Here is a 22,353-nt window from a genome sequence, read left to right as displayed (position 1 = left end):
TAAACACAAAAATAAGTAATACTAATTCATCGTTTATTAATATATTATAACAACATTTACATACAAAATCCAACAATATAGGAATATTACATGTGTATTAAATAAAAAACTACTACTAGCTATTGGATTGCTTTTTTTAGTAATAAAACAATTATTTAGCACCGTTCGTCCCATGTAAAGTCCTATGCACATAAAAATCACTTTCTTTTAATTTCCTATAAAGTGAAATATATTTCCCCGCGGAAGTTGTTCTAGGCACAATAAATTTTTCACAAAAAGCCGTCTTATTACTCGCTGCTTCGCTCAAATTTCCATAATGTAAATTCATTAAAAATGTTAAAACGAAAGTATAGCAATTATGTCTATTTTCACTGTAGGCTTTAGACGACCAGCATTTTTGTTTACAAACTTGGAACAAAGTGTTGTCCCAATGTTCCGTCCAGGAACTTGGAACTTGATCGAGGAGTAAGCACTGGTTCCATTGTTCACTCCGGTGTCTTCTTAGGCCGTTTTTGTCGAATTCTACGATGGTTCCCGTTGAAGTCGTAACGCCGATATGCAAATCCATCGAATTGTAGTAATCGCTAGAAAGGATAATAGGTCGTAATAAATTATAATTGTATAAAACGAGCAATTACTTTAAAAAATCACCGGATGTTGGTTTTATAATTACAGAACAAGGATACTGTGATGCTCGAATGAACGGGTACGGAACTCTGCAAATAAATTAATAAATTAACAGTTATCAACAGTTGTAACCTGGATTTATTTTATGTATGAAAATAAATGTACTTTTTACGTACCTGAAGGGCAAGAGAGAAAAGTTTGTTTGCGAAAGATCTGCTCCGCATACTGGACATGTTTCCGGCAGTAAGAAGCAGAAAATTTTAGGACCACAGTGTTGGAAACAAACAATACCCGGATCCATTACTTTCATTACGAATCACCTCTGCAACAATGTAATGAGCTATGAAATAAGTTACCTAACCACATTGGTAATATCTATTTGTGTCGAAAATTAACACACTTTAGAATACAACAATAAAAACGACATTTTCACTCGGTCACTTTATTATTATAGTTGGTCGAAAAATGTAAGAAAATGTATGTTAAAATTTTGAGATAAAAAAATCAGATCGACCCCTGATTTTTTCTAAGAAGCTTTTCTTAAAAATTGTCACTGTTAGAAAAAGTTAGGTATATAATTTTTTTAACATTTTTTTTCATGTTCCTGGTATCTTACCTTACACATGGCATTTTTCTCTGGGGCGCGAGTTTTGGCGCACCTGTATACCAAGTGAGTCAAATTTTATCCCAACCCTACAAAACACTTCTTTTTAATTAAACTAAAATTCTGAAAAAATCATAGGTAGTTTTCATTTGGCATTAAAAGTTATTTGATATAATGTATCAACAACATAGACAGATAGATAGATAATTTATTGTGTTCAAAATTTATACAAAATTTTACACTCGTCAATATTAGATATAACTACAATGAAAGATATAAAAAACATAAATATTCATTGAAAGAATAGAAAGCATTTTCATAAGAATTGTTTTAGTTTGGCGTTTAAATGATTCAAAACGAAGAGTCTGAATATATGAACGTAGCGCATTATAAAATCTAAAACACAATAATATCCACTGCTGTTCCTTGATTTCGATAATCTTAAGAAGTTAGGTCTATACAAGTTACAATTTCTGGTGGCATAAGTATGGTCGTAACATTTATAAAAAAAATTGTTTTTGTGAATAAATAATAAACATTGAAATATAGAGGATAGGTATCTATTAAAAATTTACAAGTTATTCAACTTTAAATAACCATTTTAACTTTTTTAACATTCATTGCGTTAAAAAATACAATAGCCCTAAAGTTTAACCTTTCTTCTTTAAAGCAGTGAAAATCCGAGAGAAAATCTTATTTTTTTAAGATTGTAAAAATTCTAACGTTTAAAAAATATCAAATAAAGTTCAAGATCCAAGCAATAGAAGACAATAACATTAACAAAATTATAAAAAATTACAATAAATATAAAAGTTTTANAATATAAAAGTTTTATTAATAAAAAAAACATAAGTTTGTACTGTATTGTCTGTCATTCATTTTATTTTTTTGTGATACAATTTTTAATTTGTAACTATTTTAACATTTTCACTAGGTATTTTAATATTTAAAGGTAAATAACGATTTTTAATAATTAATAATTTTTCAGAATTTTAGTTGGGTATGTGCATTAGAAAGAGGTGTTTTAAGGGTGCGAATAAAACTTGACTTTGCTACATTATAAAGTAAAATCGTTTTCCTAAAACCTACTAAAAATTTTATGACACATTATAACCACCTGGTTTTATTAAATTTCTTAAAACACTTGACTTTAATAACAACTACATTAAAGATTATTAAAACATTTCAAGTATTTTAGACAAAAATAAAGTAAGTAATCCGACCCTGTTAAAAACTGACCTGTTTCAGGGTCCGGGTGGGTTCCACTAATTTATGATTTGTTTACCCTCTGGTTACTTACTCTTAAGAATACCGCATTTAACTTAAAAGTAATAAAATTTTTAGTAGGTCTTAGGAAAACGATTTTACTATAATTAAAAAATTAGACAAACAATTAAACGAGATCAAATAAAAAATGTTCAACTTACGTGTTTAACATTACTTAATAAAATCAAAAGTTTTGCTATTTAAAATAAAAACTAAAAATATGAAAAATAATTTTCTTTAAAAAACAGATTTGATGATTTCTTTTGTATAACTGAAAAAAAATCGAAATGTAGCTGTAGTTGTAGTTTGAAAATTTGAAAATGTAAAAAGTACAGAAAACTTGAAAAAACAGATTTGTCAGTTCTGAAGTCTGAAAGATTTCATTTTTGAAATAACATGAGAATAACTTGTACATATATGAAGGTGTCTATACAGAGTGTTTAGTGATTGTAGAAGTGAATTCACTTGTTTACAATTCAGATTAATAATTAAGCATCGCGTTTTTTACTATTTGGTCTATTAATTATTACGTTGATCATGTTTACCTTTCCGTATCGTTAGAACACCTGCATCATGTGCCAGAGTTTACATTTCAATTATAAAATATCACAAATAACTACACGTTTCTAGTCTTATTATTCGCGCCATATTTGTGTATAATAAAAAAAAAACCGGAAGTAATAAATGCTCAACATTGTTAAGCAATAATTTCATTCCAACAACTGGAATATGTATTACCTTGGCAATCTTAGCAAAATTCCCTCCAAGACCTTCACAATGACGACTCCATTTTGCAATCATTTTTCTCTTATTTCTTTGCAATGATCATAATTTTTGCTGCGAAAATAAACGTGAAACAAACATGAGATCACAGCCTCCTACTTGCACAACGAACAGTAAACAACTGAATACAATACGGAATCACCGACACCGTTCTCGTAGTAGGCCGTGCGGTCATAAAACTTTTACCTTTGCGTACCTGCCGTTTCTTGACTCACCATTGTTGTTTATATGTTACCATAGCAACCGTATGTGGTGTGGAAGTGTATCACTCTCCCGGCGCGCATACGAAATTTTTATTTCCGGAAAAGTGAAGCAGGTGGTGGTTAATTATAACGGAAACGTCGAATTATCTTTATTGTAAGTAGGATGACTTTAAACGGTTGTTGCTAGATTTTTGTTAAATGTAGCATAGATTTTTCCGTTTTTGTGTAAATGGAAATGTGTTGCTTCTGTGCCAATACGGGAAAAATAATCGATAGTTAGAGAACACTGTGTTAGTGGTATTTCTTGAAACCGTGGAAAAATATTATAATCAGTTAAAATATATCACTCAATTTTAATTATTGCCAGATTTTTGCGTTATAAACTATTTATAAAATTTCCAGACAAGTAATAAATATAGTTTTTAATGATGTAAAGACATAAAAATTTATGTATGAAACAATACTTTTTAGGAAAAAAAAAATAAAATAAATAATTTTTGAAAACTATAATTTCTTTGGGTGTAGCAGGTGTTGTATAGGCAGCCAATATCTAATTAACTTATTTCGTTCCCATAGTTTCCTTTATAGATCGACTTCTAAAAGTATATTAGGAAAAGTTAATTTAGTATTTCATAATTTGTGAATTTATAACTTTGATGAATAAATAATTAATTTGTCATTAAACCTGAAAAATAACTAAAAAGCGTTACCAAATTTTAATTTTAGGTCGAAAAGGGATGAACTTGTTTTTGCATTTTGACAATTTTATGTCAAAAACTTTATTTATAGAAAAATAGGAGTAGGTATTTAAAAAGTAGATTAATTTAAAGTTTTGTACATCGTTTTCATAGTTGGTTTTCTAAACTAATTAACTATGTTTAATCAAAATCCGCATTGTTGGCTTAATTTGCGTGCAGGAAACCAATCGTTTATTCAGTAATTAACAGTCACGTTTCCAATATTGAATATTATTATATTAAATAAACAATACCACACATTAGAAGTTACATAAAGATAATGCAAAAATTGTTAAAAATTAAAATTATTTAAATTTCCAAATGCCTAGATGTGACGTATAAGATAGTGAAACTATGTCAGTTCTTTATTGTTAACTGTCTTCATTAAAAAAATTTGGCGGCGTAATTATAATTAATTTTGAATACAAATTTTAATTACATGACCGTAAACATGAATTCTTATTAATTTTTCTAAAGAGAAACTTTCTTTTATTGTCTCACTCAATAGTGTTAAATGCTAGGGGCCAGATCTACGGATATCCGACCTAAAACCTCCTTTTGTCTTGCCAGAAGTCGTTACAAATGTGTGAAATGTCCTAATCTATTGTTTTAGTAATAAGATGTGCATATAGTAAAATTCTAGAGCACAGTAATTGTGAAGATAATCAACTATGATTACGAATTTCACAAGAAGTTCATTCAGTATTGTAAATAGATGCGAATTATGAAGGAAACTTTATGTGCGCTTTAGCTTAAGAAAAATTGTAGAATTGGTCACAAAAATTTCGATTTTTTTTCTAGACGTAAAATCGATACAACCGGTTAAAATGTTCGACGAGTAGATTTCGAGTAATCAGCACATTATTGGTTATTTTTGAGCGTTTCATGCGATCACCTAATACATAAGTCGGCTTTTCCAGCATCCGGGGATGAAAATAAGCGCCCGGAGTCGAAGAAACTCCATGTAAAATTCTCCGGAGAATTTGAATATGCGAAGTATTTTTGTCAAGAAACCAAAATTTCGAATCGTATTTTTTTCTAATTTTTTATGTAATTTTTTTAACCAAATCCATAGCTTTGATCTTCTTTTTACACTTTTTTTATTTCGTGTTTGATATCTTTATTGTCTACTGATACCTATTGTCTACTGATCTATTTGATACTTAATAAATCATGTTTTTCTGTTCCTCTAACTTCCTTGACTTTCTCATTATTTTACCTGATTTCCTCATGATTTCTCCTGATTTTCCTTAATTTGTCTGCAAATAAACAAAAAACCTACTTGCGCATGCGCATTTACAATGATTTCTTTTTGTTTTTTTATGATTTACCCTGTTTTCCCAAATTTTGTACATTACATAATTATATTGCTTGTTTTTGCTACGATTTCTCATAATTTTCCAAGTAATTTTCCCTAATCTCTCTAGGTTTCCTCTAATTTACTCATGATTTTAGTCATGATTTTCCTTAATTTCTCTATACGGGATGTCCCAGCGAGTTGGTAAAGTCCAATATTGACCTTTAAACGATAGAATTTTAAAACTTGTACATATATCGGAAATTGATAGATGCCAATCTAGTCGCATCAATTATTTTCTACTATACAGTGTGTCTCAAAAATAAGTTACAATACAAACTTGTGTTTTTTGTAAATAAATCACCATATGTTTCTTAGCATTTTTGAATGTAGATTTTTATGACAATGTTTTTAAGCTAAACTTTTATTAGTCGATTGTGCTTAGTTTTAAAAATAAGACAGTTTTTTTGATAAAAACATACACTTGTAAAAATTTATTACACAAAAACTAAGACGTCTAGAAATATTTTTTTTTACTACCTCAAAGAAAAAGACACAAGCTATAAAGCTGTAATATTTTTTTAGTGTGTTGCATTTGCAAAGTTAAAAAAATGAAGACGTCTGTTAAAAGTTCAATAACTTAAAAAAATTTAAATGGAATACCCTATTTATTGTTTTTGCCTTTAAAAGATTATTAAATTTCCTTTCCAAAATCATTTACTTTTAAGTGTTTATAATCAATAACTAAAAAGATATTTAACATTAAACATAAAAAAAATGATAACTATTGTCAGCTAAAAAGTTCACAGTTGCACAAGAAATGGAAGAAATATCACTTAATAATCACATTTATGTTAAACTGAATCCATTATTCTTTATTTTTACAATAAAATAATTGAAATTTCAGTATTTATAACGACTTTTACAATATCTGGATAAATCAACGGATAAGTGATCCGTGGTGGAATTACTATGGTTGCTCATATGTATATTGATTGATAGGTATTGTTGCTACAATTACTATTGAATGTTAAATATCTTTTTATTTATCAATTCTAGGCATTTAAAAGTTTATGTTTTAGGTAGACAATTTAAAAACAATAAGTTTTAATTTTTTGAAGTTATTTAACTTTTAACAAACTTCTTCATTTTTTAATTTTTACAAATGCAAAAGTGTAAAAAATTGGTACAGCTTTAAATTCTGTACTTTCTTGTCTGCAGAAGTAAGAAAAAAAATATTGTAGCTGTCTTAGTTTTTGTGTAATGAATTTTTTAAAAGTGCATGTTTTCGTCAAAAAAACCGTCTTATTTTTAAAACTAATCAAAATCGAGCAATTAAAGTGTAGCTCGAAAACATTGTCATAAAAATGCTAAGAAATATATGGTGTTTCATTTAATAAAAAAACACAAGTTTGTATTATAACTTATTTTTGGGACACGCTGTATAGTTGAAAATAATTTTAGGCGATAGACTAAAATAGTATATTAATCAATTTCCTATATACATATTTTAAAATTTTATCGTTTAAAGGTCAATATTGGACTTTACCAACTCGCTGGGACATCCTGTATAATTTCTCTTGATTTCCCCCGATTTTCTCAAGATTTTTATTAATTTGTCAACAAATAAACAAAAAAGGTGCAATGTGCATTTTTAATAATTTTCAATAATTTTGTCCAAAATCAGATTTCCTCTGATTTGCCCAATTTTGGACACCAGATTTTCTTTTATTGATTTGATTTTTCCCGATTTCCTTAATTTCCTTATAATTTCGCTATAATATCCCTAATTTATTCAAAACTTTCCCTGATGATTTCTTCATAATTTTCACTGATTTCCTCATAATTTTCCACTATTTTCTCAAGATTAATTAATTAGTCAACAAATAAACACAAAAGCTACTTGTGCATGTGCAATTTCAAAATTTTTATTTTGATTTTCTTATTATTTACCTTTGTTTCCTCATTTTTTCTTCTGATTTTTCCAATTTTGTACACCTGATATGTATATCCTTTTTTGATTTGATTTTCTTGATTTCCTTATGATTTTCCCCGATTTCTCTTGGTTTCGCCTGATTTAATAATAGTTTCCTCTGATTTCCACAATTTGTGGACCAGATTTCTTCTTTTGCTTTGATTTTCCCTGATTCCCTTGATTCCTCATTTCTCTCAATTTGCCTTAATTATTTATTCATGATTTTCCTTTATTTTCTCATAATTTTCCATAATTTCCCCATGATTTTCTTAAAATTTTCATTAATTTGTTAACGCATGAATAAACAAAAGCTAATTGTGCATGAGCGTTTATCAATAATTTTCATTTGATTTCCTCATCATTATTTCCTCTGATTTCTCTCAATTTAGTACACTTCCTGTTTTGCTTTAATTTTCTTCTGATTTTCAGTGACTTCTCTATGATTTCCCCTGATTTCCTAAAAATTTCCTCTAACTTATCAAAAAATGAACAAAAAACCAATAATGTTCCTTAATTTCCTCTAATTTCCTCATAATTTTCCCAATTACCCTTCCGTTAGATTTTGGCACTGTACTCACCCAACTATATTCATTAGAAAAATTCACCATTCCCGTTGAATATTTTGGAAAAAAATATTAAAAAATCAAGAAGTAAATTCCTATCAAATCCAATGATATAGAATTCTTCAAAAAAAAGTTCAACTACCAACTTTTTTAAAATAATTTTTAGCATTTCAGCCAATAATGCAGTATGTGGTCGGTCGGTAGCGACGGGAGAACCCTGTTCCTCCTCTTAATCCCCTTTTTCCTCCTCCCACTGGAAGTTTCAGCCGGTCTGGCTTGCCTCAGCAACCCTTGCGTGCATGGCGTCTGCTTAGACGACTTGAATTCGACATACTTTTGCTATTGCATCGATGGCTACACAGGAATACAATGCCAGAAAAACTGGAATGAATGTTGGTCATCTCCTTGCAAAAATGGAGGTATTTGCATTGACGGAGTTGCCTCATTTAATTGTAGCTGTCCCCCGGGATTTGTTGGTACAAAAACACTCACAACTTTGATTCTTCGTTACTATAAACATTTCCAATTAGGAGAATTGTGCGAAGAAGATTTCAACGAGTGCGAAAGCAACCCTTGTCTGAATAATGGCACATGTCTTGATGCAGCCAACGGGTATTTTTGCAGTTGCTTGCCTGGGTATTCAGGGGTGCATTGCGAAGTTGACGTGGCGGTTTGCAACGCGACGAATGAGACTAGATGTGCAAATGGAGGGATTTGTGTCGAGGGACCTGGAGATTCTTTCTCTTGTAAATGTCAACCAGGTATTAGTAAATAATCTTGTGGAAACACTATGAAAATGGGAGTTTCAGGATGGGAAGGACTTTTATGTGAAAATGAAGTCGACGAGTGCATGTCTGCACCATGTCAAAATGGGGCTGTTTGCGTCGACCTAATGGCAGATTACTCCTGTGCCTGCCTCTTTGGTACAATTCCAACACAATTTTATAAAAAAAACTAATTGATGAATCTATCCACTAAAAAATGTGATCGTTTTTTGAAAATAATTTTTTTAGATTTTTGTTTTGTGTTCGATTTCTTTAATTTTTTCTAAATGACAACATACAATTTTTTCGAAAAATAGTTTCATAAAACTCACGAAAAAATATTTTTAGTTTATCTTTCATCAATTATTTTTTGTGGAAACAAATAGTTAGACGCTTGGTGCCATATTTTTTGTTTACCTTTTATATAGGATGTTCCAGCGAGTTGGTAAAGTCCAATGTTGACCTTTAAATGATAAAATTTTAAAAGATGTCTACTATAGGAAATTGATAGATACTAACTAATCTAGTGCATTACCTAAAATTATTTTCAATCATATAGCATGTCCCATAAATAAGTTACGATACAAATTTGTATTTTCTTAAATGAAACAGCATACGAGTATGAACATAAAACACTATTAGCCCGTGACACCAAAAAGCCACAAATAACATTGAACAGAGTTACAATTTAGGATATAGCTTCCTTGTTTTCTCTTTTAATAGCCTATAGCAAAAAAACTTGGAAAATTATTTTTCCAACAGAAATAGATAAGTCAAAGTGCAAACTTTAAACCCTCAACTTCGAAACTTTTATAGATAAAATTTTTTTAACATTTTTTCCATGTTCCTGATATCTTACCTTATATGGCGCGAGTTCTGGCTCATCCTGTATATTTTATCATTTTAAGGTCACTAATGGACCACTAACTCGCTGGGACATCCTGTATATTGTTTGAAGAAATGTCTATTTGTTGTGTAGGATTTTCTGGACGGAACTGTGAAGAAACCGTGAAAATGTGCGACGTCAACCCTTGCGCAAATGGTGCTCTTTGTCTCAAAGAAGATCATCAACCAGTTTGTTACTGTGTTCCCGACTTTCACGGCGATTTGTGTCAGTTTCAGTATGACGAATGCCAACTAGGGCCTAAGTAAGTATAAAATACATTTTTACAAAAATTATTAACCATAATTGAAGATGCATGAATGGTGGTACTTGTGTGGATGGTATTGACAATTCCACTTGTTCATGTCCGCCAAATCTCACAGGTGTTCAGTGTGAGTGCCTTATCTTAGACAATGGTGACTTGGATTGTACTTATACAAGTCCACAACCCATTTCACCCATTGGGACTTCACCCATTTTTCACCCAACAACAACCACTCATCTAATCACAGAAACAGAAGTGCCAAATACCACTATAACCGTAGAACCATATTCTACGAGTGTCACTTGGACAACAACTGAATTTGTACCATCGACAACTTACAGCCAAACAAAGATCACCACTGAGTTAACTGAGACAATCTTTGTCTATTCAACAACACCAAAAATAACAGAAATTAGTGTGATTACAACAGAAACTGAAACACCGACAACTGAAACAACTTTTAGTACAATAACAACAACCGAAACTTATACAGAACCTGTATATAACGCTACTGGAAAAACTATTACAGTACTGTCAACTGAAACTTCCACTTTTTCTCCCGTTACTACTCTAATCCCTATATCTTCCTCCCTCAAAGAAGAATCAAACATTTCTCTTCCCGACGAAACAACAACCTCCTTTCTTACAAAAGAACCAGAAACAACAACTGGACTCACAGACTTTTTAACTGAAACAACAACAAAACAAATGACTGAAACCACCGTCATTCCTTTCGACTGTACAAAAACTCACTGCCAAAATGGAGGAACTTGTGTTTACAAATCGGAATTAGGATATCAAGTATATTTTACAAAAAATAATTCTTGTGTAATAAAATATTTTAGTGTTTATGTCCTTTTGATACCGAAGGCGACTTCTGTGAGCTGAAAATGGGTGTTCAAAAAGCCGCTTTCACTGGCCAGTCTTACCTGAAACACCGTTTACCCGACAGTACAAACATTTCAATAGAATTAGATGCAAAAACCCTGTCTTCGAAAGGATTGCTATTCTATTCCAACACAGATTCGACTTATATGGTGCTATACATTGAAAATGGACATTTAAAATTTAAATTTTCGTGTGGGTACCAAACTATGTTACTCAGTGAACTGAAAATACCTGTAAATAATGGTGACCTCATGAAAATCAAAGCAAAGTGAGCCGAGTTATTGTTTTGATTTGATGATCAATAGTAGAATTGTAGATTGGAGTTTAGTAGAGATTTGAAACGATGTGATGCTTCAATCAAAGTTAATGATTCTCTTTCCATGACTGGTGACCAATTAGCACTCAAAAGACGGTTTTCGAAACCTTCTGGATGGTTGTATTTGGGTGGGGTTCCCGAAGAACTCGCAAATATTAACTTACCAGATACTGGTTTCATCGGGTGTATGCTCAGGCTTAAGGTATGTGAAAAATGAGCAAAATTTTTCTGCTATTAACTTAGTCGGCTAGCAGGCAACGCAAAAGACGCGTAGTTAACGTTGAACTATATTAAATTAAAAAAATCATGGTTTAAAAATTATGAAAAAAATATCATGGCCTTAGCAACAATTATACAGGATGCGCCAGAACTCGCGCCCCAGAGAAAAATACCATGGAAGGTAAGATACCTGGAAGGTGGAAAAATGTTAAAAAAATTCAATCTACAAAAATTTCGAAGTTATGAGAGTTTAGATTTTGCAATTTGACTTTATTTATTTCTTGGAAGCAGTATCCTAAATTATAATTGTTTAATGTTATTTGTGGCTTTTATGGGTACCTTTACTACATAATTATAAAAAAAACATACTTATACAAGATCATCAGCATCATTAAATAGACATAAAAATGTCTAAATTTTTTGACAGATAGAATTTTTTAAACATTTTTTCCTGGTATCTTTTATTATTTGAAATTTTTCTCTAGGGCGCGAGTTCTGACTCACCTGTATAGTACATTAATTTAAATTTTTTGCATGTGTAAAAAATATATTAAAAAGAACATCTATTTTTGACCATTTTGATTTTTTATAAAAAAAAACTGTACATAAGAATTTTTTTTATTTTTTGAGTATAGTAGATGATAACCTACATACACTGTGTCAATTTTAAGACTTGCAATCGGCAATTTCTCTCAACTGAAAAAGTTATTAATAATCACTCAAAACCATTTTGGTGGTTCCTAGGGAGAATTAAAATGACATGATAAGTGACACACCTCCACCCACCCTTGAATATAGTAAAAAAAATTAAAATTTAACGTCTTCGTTTTTGAATAATTGGAAAAATAACTTTACCAAATAGGCTGTTGTATGACATTTTTGAAAAGCGCTTGTTATGGGCTTTCCAAAGATATATCGCAAGTAGGGTCGTGCCATTTAAAATTTTCAACTTAAGGTGGCTGTGGCTTAAGGGTGGGTGGAGGAGCGTCACCTACCATGTCATTCTGATTCCCCCTAAAAACCACCGAAACGGTTTCGAGTTATTCTCAAAAACTTGTTTAGTTCTAGAGATATTGCCGATTGCAAGTTTTCAAATTGACACCCTGTATGTTAGGTACTGTATTTTTTCATACAATTTGAATTATATGTTTTTTCATAAAAGATAAAAACAATTGAATTTTGCAATTTGTTACAAATATTTAAAATAAGATAACTGTGTGTGAGGTACTAATTTAATTTACTAACAACATCAAATTGTAAACAAAACCAATTTTTTTACTCTTTTTCTTAAAAATTCAATTTAATTTTGTTCGTTTGAAGACTCGTTTGAAGTTTTCCTTAGAGCGTGGCCTGTACAAAAGCGACAAATTGTTAATACTAAAAATGCAAAAATCTCAAAATGAAAAGAATAGTAATTTATAAATTATGTACTATATTTTTTGATTGTTCCAACTTATTACAACTATTATTGTGGGATTGTGGCGTCACCATCTATTTATCTTTCTGTTTTTAGCCATTGAAATTAAAAGGAACAAAGCAAAAGTAATTCCTGTTTGTAAATTGACAAAAATGTTCACACGAAGAATCAGTTTTTTAAACACTTTTTCAATTTAGTTTAAATTAAATTACTGATATTAGTGAAATGTATACGGAAAAACGGTTTTACATTCGCGTAAGATAAGATGCAAACTCGCATATTATCAATATTTTCAATCGGGAAACAATTTTGTTAAAAATTTAAATTCAGTTTTATAATTGTATTGTAATATTATCTTTCTAACGAGGGTGTCTTTCTCGGGTGGTTGCAATAAATAATACCTTTTTCCAGCCATATTGAATTACACTCCTATTATTTAGACTGATTTGAAATTTGTATTTATTATGATTTTATTTATAATTGTAATTTTTTTATTTGAGTAAAAAATTAAGATAATGTCAGTGACTCAGCGTACCAAAATGCAGATTTTATTTTATATGGTAAAAATTTCAATGTTTCATTGCGTTAGCAGGGAAGCGGAATATAAGCAACTTCTAAGGAATTCCACAAAAATGGGTGTTACGAGTATCTCCCACAAATTAATTTAATTTATACTAGAAATTATTATAGCTTCATATTTTAGGAATATCTTTTATCTTTGCAGCTTTAATTACTTCTTATTGTCATATTTGTCAGATTTATTTTTGCAAAGTGAGATAAATAAAATACTACAGAAGGAGGATACAGGGGTGTAAACACAAAATTTGCGCAGTTTTGAGTTTTATAAATTTTTCACAAAATCGTCTTCTTTATAGTAAAAGCAATTTCAAATCAAAAAACGACTTCCGGATTTGAATTCAGCAGAAAATTTTACATAAGAATCAGTTTTTAAAATTCATGTGTCCTCGAATTTTCTAATTCGTTTTGTAGGTTTCCGACAAGAATTTAGATATTTTCAATGACGCTGAAGACGGCTACGGTGTCACGGAATGCTCCTCTTTGGCTTGTTTATCAAACCCTTGTAGTAATGGCGCTACTTGCTACTCACAGGGTGAAAAATGGACTTGTCATTGCAAAAATGGGTTGGTTTGAAATATTCTAATTTTTTTGCTTATTATTTTTGTAAACAGATTTTTGGGGAAAATGTGCGAAAAATCAGTTTGTGACACCAACCCTTGCCTTTTCGGCGGCACTTGTATCCAATTTTCCGGCAGCGGCTACATTTGTTTATGTCCATTTGGCAAACACGGCCACTTCTGCGAAAACGGTACTTAGCCCAGTCAAATTAGAGAAAAATAGGGCGATCGGTGGAAAAAAATCCTAGAGAGTTGGAATTTTTTTAAACGCTTTCTTTATTCTTGGATAGACATATATCAAAAGTCCCCGAAGGTGGGGGGCGCGCTCGAGGAGGGGGAGGGGGCTAAAGGTGTCTTTTTTGTTTTTTTGCTTATATCTCGGAAACTATTACTCCTAACGGTTTTTGCCTGCTTATCAAAATTAAAGCCTACTAAATTTCCTACAAAAATGGTCCTTTGCATTTTTTTTGTAGGACTAACTCTAAGTGAGTTATAGGGCTGAAAAAAAACATCATTTAAAAAAATGTGCTTTATCCGCATTTAAAACAGAATTAATCTTGTGATTTGAAAAAACTGAAGGCAAATTGAATTCATTGGGTGCAACACTTCATTAGAGAGTCTATAAAGTCTTCCGAGTCGTCCTCATATGCTGCATCTTCGTCTTCAACTTAAACATTGAAAACCGAATTACAGTCTTGTTCAGTACAATATTAATAAATAGATGATTTAATATCGATGATTTAAATAAAGCTTACAGTAAATTGAATGTATTGGATCCAATAATTTACTAGAAGGTGCCACGAGGGTCTATCAAGTCTTCCGAGTCATCCTTATATGCTGAACTAGCATTTACCTGCGACTTTGTCGGCGTGTATTTCTTATATTAAATGGGAAAAAGCCCGTTCACATTCCATAGGCGTAGGTACTCTATAAAGCTAGACAATTACCTATGTTATGTATAGGATTCAGTTATAGTCGTTCTTCGCATGGGCTATGTTTATGGATAAATATTCAATGTTGATTTTCATAAAGTGTCGTCTCAGTGTACTTCTGCACTCTCAAAATTAGAAATTTCATGTTTCTAATTTTGTTTTTAAGCGTTTAAACTCTATTTTATTTCATTAAAATTTGAAAAGTGTTTTTCCACACTCTCTAAGGATCATATTTTCTAAATTTAATGTTTTTATATCCCTTTAAATGTGTACACTATTTTATTCCCTTAAAAACTAATTTTCGAAAAATCTGATTTTAGTGCCCCTTTACACGTCTAAAGAATTTTATGTTTATATCTTTATTTAAACATTTAAAGCACATTTTTTTAAATGATTTTTTTTCAGCCCTATAACTCGCTTACAGTTAGTCATACAACAAAAATGCAAAGGATCATTTTTGTAGGAAATTTTGTAGGCTTTAATTTTGATAAGCAGGCAAAAACCGTTAGGAGTAATAGTTTCCGAGATATAAGCAAAAAAACAAAAGAAGATACCTTTAGCCCCCTCCCCCTCATCGAGCTCGCCACCCACCTTTGGGGACTTTTGATATATGTTTACCAAAGTGTAAAGAAAGCGTTTAAAAAAATTTCAACTCTCTTTCACCACCGATTTGTCTAATTTGACTGGGCTAACTCACAATCTCTTGATAACTCAATTCAAACAAATTTTTTAAGACTTGAAGATAACTGAGCCAAACTTTTCGTCAACAATTCGCGGCTTGTCCTCATTTGTCGCTTACCCAATCCCTGGCGGCATTTCCGAAAACATGGAAATCAGATTCAGATTTCTCCCATCGGTGATGGACCAAATATCACTTTTGATGTTCATGGGTCAGAAAGGTCACCATGACTATTATTCCGATCACATGGCGGTGAGTTTCGTCAAGGGGTACATCATGCTGACGTGGAATCTGGGATCAGGACCGAGGAGGATTTTCACACCGCAGCCCATCGACGAAGGGCCCAAAAATTACCTAGTCCGGGTGGGCCGCTCCGGACGGAGGGCATGGCTTGATGTGGAGAATTTGGGGAATGTGACTGGGAGATCCCCCGGGAATCTGATCCAATTGGATGTGTCCCCGATTTTATACCTTGGTGGACACGACTCCCTGAATTTCTCCACGCTCCCCCATGATTTGCCCTTGCATACAGGTTTCGCCGGGTGTATTTTCGACGTTGAGTTGATAACCGGGAATCTGGTGATTCCCCTGCAAGGATCAAGACAGACAATAGGGAGAGGTGTGGGACAGTGTGGCACGACGGAATGTTACGAACAAAGTTGTCAAAACGGTGGAATTTGTCTCCACCATGCGAGTACTTTCATGTGTTTATGTCAAGATGGCTGGTTTGGGCCCTTGTGCACGTTTAGGAGAAATCCATGCGATTCGGATTATCACAAATGTGAGGCTGGGGCGACCTGTGTGCCTGTGATGTCAGACTATGAGTGTGATTGTCCCATTGGAAAATCAGGGAAATTTTGCGACAAAGGTTGGTTGTTTTAAATTTTTTGGGGAAGTGTAATTTTTTATAAACTTGCAGATGAGGACATCACTGATGTCAATTTCACCGGTTTGAGATCATTTCTTTCGCTTCCATCGACGGAATTCAGCGAAAATCACTTTAATGTTGAGATGGAAGTTCGTCCATTGGACGACAATGGTTTGTTGTTTTTCATTGAGAGACCTGGGGCAAGTTTCATTTCATTAACTTTGTCTAGTGGAAGTTTAGAATTGAGAATACTCTCATGTAAGTAGTGCACAATTTTTTATTTGTTAATAATGTTTCTAATTTAAAGATAAAAATAAAGCTGCCCCAAATGAACCTACGACAATCAGAAGTACCAAAATACTAATCAAAGGAATTTGGTATAAAATGCAGTTGGGAATATTTGGGAAAAAGGCGTATTTGTCTGTTGATAATATAATCAATTCTGGTATTTTGGATACCGAAACTGGAATAAATATGTCAAAAGAGAACATATTTATAGGTGAAAATCTCCAAGTGCGGGAACTTAAATTACGTTTCACTTTACTTAAAACAATGTAACATAGAAACCTTATTTTTGGTGAATGGGAATTTCTATTTTTAAGACAATAACAACGTTAGACTCAATGAACCGAAAAAATTAAATTACTTTGTCTTTGTTAATTATAAGAGATATTTACGCAATAACCAGTTCCATTTATTGCACACTATAAACGGCAACTAAATAAGCATTTTTACGTATAAACATAATATTTGCCAACATTTTTTACTCTTTGAAAGCAAAATAAAAATGAAGACAATTTCAGTCTGTTTTCAACGGATCAGACCCTTTTCAAATTAATAATTGATCGATGATTTTAATAAAAATTTTGACACTTCAGTGCTCTGATTTCGAAGAGAAATTTTAGAGTACCTATCTATAATGTTTATTACAAAATGATGTAAATTTTGACATTAAAAATTAAAAAAAAAAACACTAAAACCAAAACATAGTTGTAAAAAGATTGTTTCCACTAAACCAACTTAGGTACATAAAAATACATAAAATAGAAATATCAAAATTTTATTACAAAATTAAATTGGTTAAAGATTGCTATTTTAAAATAATTAGAAAATCTTTTTTTAAGGTAACCTAATTAATTATTGATTTTCTCGAGGATTTTCACATTACTGCAAATGATTTTTTTTAATTTAATGAGCGTTTGGTTAATTAATGTACATTGAATTCTACAAGGTATTATTACAAACTGAAACAGGTGAATATTCAATGTAACTATAAAAACGGAACAAGCAGAGCAAAAAGTATGTACCTAACCAAGCGTTTTTTTATCATTTACCTTCAGATAATAAAAATTTATGATATTCAAAGTGGTTTAAAAAATGTGATCGTGTTTTAGGAATGAAATTTTGTTTTGTTTTTAATTTTTATTTCAGAGAACATATGAATTTTTTTTTCGATAAAAATTAGGTAGTTGTAATCCTTAGATTACACAGGGCGACAAAAAAAGTTATCTCGTGACAACTTGACAAATTTTATATCATTTTGTTCGCCTCAGTGAGACAAATCAAATGCACTAAAAAAAATTTAAAAAGTCCAAACACTTTATACTAAATATTTTTTTCTAATTTAAATGAATTTAAAATACTTTAAATTTAAAAAATCATTACTCAATAACTATTAGGTCGATTTCCTTCAAATAAAGACCACTCTAAAGAGATGGACTTGCCCTTTAGAATGATATGCAATTGGAAATTGAATATTGGCAAACTTTTCTTCGAACACTGTTCGAAGAAGTTCGAAGTAAATCGAAATAATCTAAGAAAAACCCTACGAGTATTTTTTTTCTTTGTCACCATCGTGTAGATTTTTGCTTGATTAGCAAACCTTAACTTCAAAAAATCATATCTTGAAAACTACTCGGTGTATTTTTTTTTAAAAATTTGGATTACAACTAATAAAGAGATGCTCTACACGATGGTAATGACGAAAAAATTACTCGTAGGGTTTTTCTTAGATTATTTTGTTTTACTTCGAACTTCTTCGAACACTGAAGAGAAGTTTGCTAATATTTAATTTCAAATTTTATATCATTCTAATGGGCAAGGCCATCCCTTTAGAATGGTCTTTATTTGAACGAAATCGGCCTAATAGTTATTGAGTAATGATTTTTTAAAGTTAAAGTATTTTAAATTCATTTAAATTAGAAAAAAAATATTTGGTATAAAGTGTGTGGACCTTTAAAAAATTTTTTTAGTGCATTTGATTTGTCTACTGAGACGAACAAAATGATATATAATCTGTCTAGTTGTCACGACATGACTTTTTTTTGTCGCCTTGTGTTATAGCCTTTGCAAAAAAAGATTTTAGAGTGGGTTCCCATTTGAAAAAATTAAAAAATTTATAGAACTCAAAAACAAACAATTCTTGTAACGTCCACATTTTTATAGTACTTATACATATGTACTTTACCACTCTTCAATTAGTTTTTCCAAAAAATAAATAGTTTAACAAGAAACATTTAGTTTCATACTTTTTGTTCACCTGGTATAGTCAAAAGTAGGGAAAAAAATTAAAACTTTTTTGGCGGAACATTTAAAAAAAATTGGCCAGATCAACTGTGTTTTTAATTGTCTTTGTTTTCAATTTTATTAATATTTTTGACGATACAAATTATGACTTCACCGACTATTATTGTACGGGAGAACAAATCGACCTGTCCAAAGTCTCCTACGAAAAAATATAAATTTTATTCAATTATTTGTTTAAAATTATTTGTTAAAAATGACAAAAAAGTGAGTGTACAAATGTTTTTAAAAAGATAAACTTTTTTTTAGGAGGCCACCCCGACATTTCCACCCTCCCCTTGCACGCAATATCAAAACTCCCTGTCCCCTACAAAGGCTGCATTCGCGGCTTTTCCGTGAATGGAGTCCACATTCCGCTCAATAAAATGAGCATTTTGAACGGCCGAAATATCAACGATTGCGACGGCACTCCCTGTGGCAAAGACGCCTGTTTAAATGGGGGCACTTGTTGGCTTGACTCATTCATGAAACCGCACTGTTCTTGTCCTCAAACTTTCTATGGAAATAAATGTGAATCTATTTCGGAATGTGATAACACGAAATGCAAAAACACCGGCCTGTGTGTGGGCCCTAAATGTTCGTGCCATCTAGGATGGGAAGGAGTTTACTGTGAAAAACAAATTAAAGTCACTACACCGGAATTCACAGGCCGCAGTTATCTCATAGTCAAGAAAAATAATGAAAAGAAGAGGAATATTCCGGGAGTTGAAGTGAAGAATTTGTATTTGAATTTTACGACGATTAAGAGGGATGGGCTTGTTTTGTGGAGCAGAAAAGTAAGCATAAACAAAGTTAATTCCATTTTTTGTTATTTTCTTTTCAGGAAAATTCGTTCATTGGTGTGGGTCTTGAAAACGGATTTCTAAAAATCGCATATTCCGTTGATAAGAGAACTGGGACAAAATTAGTTAGTTTGCCCTTTTATTATAAAATATCAGACGGTTTGTGGCATAACATCGAGCTCAGTTTTGCTCCATTTCTAATCAAATTAGACCAAAATAAAATTGTTTATAAAGGCAAACATAAAAAAATGTTGGAGAATACAACAATGTCCACCGATGGTCTCTTCTACATTGGAGGCATTCCCACAAAAACGTCCATCAAGAAAGAAACAAATGGTACATTTATTGACACTTTTGAGGGTTGCATTGAAGGTTTTGCCACCAATGGCGAAAAAGTTATTCGTGATTTTACATCTTTTGAAGGGAGAGATATTAATGTATGCAGAATGATTTAAATATTACCAGCAGAAAGTGGAAAAAATCTCATTTCGGAGAGTAGAGAATGATTTGTAGATATTCTAGATGTCTTCGTGTTTTTGTTAGTAGAAGAACGAGAAAGAAGGAAAAGGCAAGATTGCAATTTTGAAGTGTTTATCTTTCATCAGTTCATCACGTAATCACTGCCAAAAACAAATGCTATAGATAAACACTGTTTATTTACATATAGGATGCACATGCCATTGAAAACATTTTATAAGAAAGTAATAGAAGTGTGCAGAGCAAAAATAAATGAGTTGTTAATAATTTGTCGTGTTTTTGAATAAAAAAACTAAAAATTTCTTATTAATTTAACTAGTTAAGGAAGTAATAAAACCAAATATCTGTAAAAAATTATATTAAATATATTGAACAGCTGATTTTATAAAACAATACTTTCCATTTCAGACATGGAGGAAATTGCAAAGTGTAAGCGTTTATAGCAAACTTAAATACAGAAAAAGTCAAATCCGACATCTTTTTTAGCCAATTTTAATCTGGTTTCACCCATTTTATTGTAAATTTTTTTATTAAAATAAATAGAAATATAATTATTTATCTTCATAAAAATTAAATCTTATAAAACAGTTTTCAATTTGTTTTAATTTCAATTTACTAAAAGATAAAACATCAGATAAAATATAATTAAAAACATTTAAATAGCTTTCATTTGCGCCATGAGTTCCTCTAAACTCGTATCATCGCTTTTAGATACCTCAACATCTCCAATTTCTTTATCAGGAACTGTGTAAGCCAAACTAACACCCGAGGCTACATTTTGACTTCCTTTCTCATTTTCAACACTTTCATCAACGAGTGAAATGCCCCATTCATTATCCTCGTGGAGAGGTGTATCACTCTCCTGTGTATTTTCAACAATTTGGACTTTAGGTTTAGCTGCAAATTCCTTCTGTCTTAACCGACAATTGGAATCATCACAGTGTGGATTAGGTTTCAAATTCATGTTTGGGAAAAAATCGGTTAAAGCACTATATCCCAGATAGTTAGAAACGTTGCCGAATTTTAAGAGGTATTTTAAGGCATTTTGAACTAGAAAACCTGCAATTACGCCCATGGTTGTTGGAAGACTTGCTGCACAGACACCGTCCCTTTTCAAGGTCTTCTCGTCGATGTTTGATGCTACTACCAGTGGAGGGGCGCACTGTAATGTGATTTATTATTTTTTATTTTTTGGACTTTGGATAACAAACCGCAAAACATGCAGTCTCCCCAGGTACAATAAATTGGACGTGACCTGAGACGGCGTTTTCTGACACTCCTGACTCGAACCAAGTCAAGTTGAATTCATTACATACTGCGTTTATCGTAAACCTTGCTTCAAAGTTATCAACACAACTTAAAACAAGGTCAACTGGACCATTTGTTAAACTCCCAGTCCTACGAATTTGAGTTATTTTTAAACTACTAAGATTTATTTTTCTCACCTGAGTATGTTTGAAAAGTTGTCAAAGTTTTCAATAGATGTGATATTATAATTGTACGTTGAAATATCAACATCAGGATTGATATTTTTCAAAGTTTCAGCAGCAGCTTCAACTTTACTTAAACCTGATTGGTGCGGTTGGAAGAATAATCGGTTCATATTAGCTAATTCTACTTTGTCATAATCGAACAAAATGAGTCTTCCTATCCCACATCGAGTCAACATTTCTGCTGTTACGCTTCCTACACCCCCAACACCAACAATTGCAACAGAAAAGTTTCTTATGTTTTCGTAGTTGTTTACAATTCCCATGCGTTTCAATGCCATTAAACGACTATAATTTATTAAAAGAAATAAAAGTGATAGAAAATGTAAAAAATACCTGTAGGGGTTTGAATCCACCACTTCAGTCGACATGGTCTCAATTTTTTCCCGAGCATTTTTCGTGGTCAGTAACTTGACTTTATTTTCTAATTCGCTAATTTTGGTTTTAAGATCTTCCACGTTTTCCATTTTAAAAATATTTTAATTGTTACTGCGAGATTACAACATATGGGACACACACCTGCTGATGACAGTACCTGTCACTGTCAAATCATTTGAACTATTCTATCCCGATGATCACACATTTAAACTACTATTCAA

The 22,353-nt window shown here is 31.5% G+C and overlaps 3 protein-coding genes across 4 annotated transcripts; 1 reads left to right on the top strand and 2 right to left on the bottom strand.

The window, feature by feature from the left end:
- Window positions 1-12: 12 nt before the first annotated feature.
- LOC123013729 (MKRN2 opposite strand protein) lies at window positions 13-3,468 on the bottom strand. Its single transcript, XM_044412466.1, has 4 exons — window positions 3,236-3,468; window positions 804-949; window positions 639-716; window positions 13-584 (listed from the first exon to the last, which is right to left on the bottom strand). Exons 2-4 carry the CDS (start codon window positions 935-937, stop codon window positions 152-154), a joined length of 645 nt encoding a protein of 214 aa, XP_044268401.1. The 5' UTR covers window positions 938-949; window positions 3,236-3,468; the 3' UTR covers window positions 13-151.
- LOC123013725 (protein eyes shut) lies at window positions 3,344-20,854 on the top strand. 2 transcript variants are annotated; one of them, XM_044412459.1, is made up of 15 exons: window positions 3,344-3,637; window positions 8,222-8,531; window positions 8,586-8,816; window positions 8,865-8,978; window positions 9,799-9,967; window positions 10,015-10,768; window positions 10,813-11,123; window positions 11,172-11,373; window positions 13,798-13,949; window positions 13,998-14,134; window positions 15,610-16,422; window positions 16,474-16,680; window positions 16,730-16,921; window positions 19,255-19,781; window positions 19,829-20,854. In XM_044412459.1, exons 2-15 carry the CDS (start codon window positions 8,243-8,245, stop codon window positions 20,240-20,242), a joined length of 4,512 nt encoding a protein of 1,503 aa, XP_044268394.1. In that variant the 5' UTR covers window positions 3,344-3,637; window positions 8,222-8,242; the 3' UTR covers window positions 20,243-20,854. The 2 variants fall into 2 exon arrangements, with proteins under 2 accessions (XP_044268394.1, XP_044268393.1); XM_044412458.1 differs by having other exon boundaries at window positions 8,222-8,816.
- On the bottom strand, window positions 20,606-22,303 carry LOC123013728 (ubiquitin-like modifier-activating enzyme 5). Its single transcript, XM_044412465.1, has 4 exons — window positions 22,091-22,303; window positions 21,710-22,042; window positions 21,476-21,662; window positions 20,606-21,426 (listed from the first exon to the last, which is right to left on the bottom strand). The coding sequence occupies exons 1-4, from the start codon at window positions 22,219-22,221 to the stop codon at window positions 20,920-20,922; spliced, it is 1,158 nt and encodes a 385-aa protein (XP_044268400.1). The 5' UTR covers window positions 22,222-22,303; the 3' UTR covers window positions 20,606-20,919.
- Between the last annotated feature and the right edge of the window lie 50 nt (window positions 22,304-22,353).

This window comes from Tribolium madens, unplaced genomic scaffold (assembly GCF_015345945.1).
Source record: "Tribolium madens isolate multiple individuals breed KSU strain unplaced genomic scaffold, Tmad_KSU_1.1 Scaffold_96;HRSCAF=242;Tcas5.2_LG5, whole genome shotgun sequence".
In the NCBI taxonomy this organism is placed as follows: Eukaryota; Metazoa; Arthropoda; class Insecta; order Coleoptera; family Tenebrionidae; genus Tribolium; species Tribolium madens.
The sequence above is the reverse complement of the archived record's forward strand: the minus strand, read 5'-3'. Positions and strand labels throughout refer to the sequence as shown.

Coding starts and splice junctions, on each gene's coding strand:
- LOC123013728 (XM_044412465.1), bottom strand. CDS start 22,221: ATGGAAAACGTGGAAGATCTTAAAACCAAAATTAGCGAATTAGAAAAT. Junction 21,663..21,709: donor AACTTTTCAAACATACTCAG/GTGAGAAAAATA, acceptor TCAAATTCGTAG/GACTGGGAGTTTAACAAATG. Junction 21,427..21,475: donor GGGAGACTGCATGTTTTGCG/GTTTGTTATCCA, acceptor ATCACATTACAG/TGCGCCCCTCCACTGGTAGT.
- LOC123013725 (XM_044412458.1), top strand. CDS start 8,243: ATGTGGTCGGTCGGTAGCGACGGGAGAACCCTGTTCCTCCTCTTAATC. Junction 9,968..10,014: donor GAATGCCAACTAGGGCCTAA/GTAAGTATAAAA, acceptor CCATAATTGAAG/ATGCATGAATGGTGGTACTT. Junction 16,922..19,254: donor AAAAGAGAACATATTTATAG/GTGAAAATCTCC, acceptor ACTTTTTTTTAG/GAGGCCACCCCGACATTTCC.
- LOC123013729 (XM_044412466.1), bottom strand. CDS start 937: ATGAAAGTAATGGATCCGGGTATTGTTTGTTTCCAACACTGTGGTCCT. Junction 717..803: donor TTTTCTCTCTTGCCCTTCAG/GTACGTAAAAAG, acceptor ATTTATTTGCAG/AGTTCCGTACCCGTTCATTC. Junction 585..638: donor ACATCCGGTGATTTTTTAAA/GTAATTGCTCGT, acceptor TATCCTTTCTAG/CGATTACTACAATTCGATGG.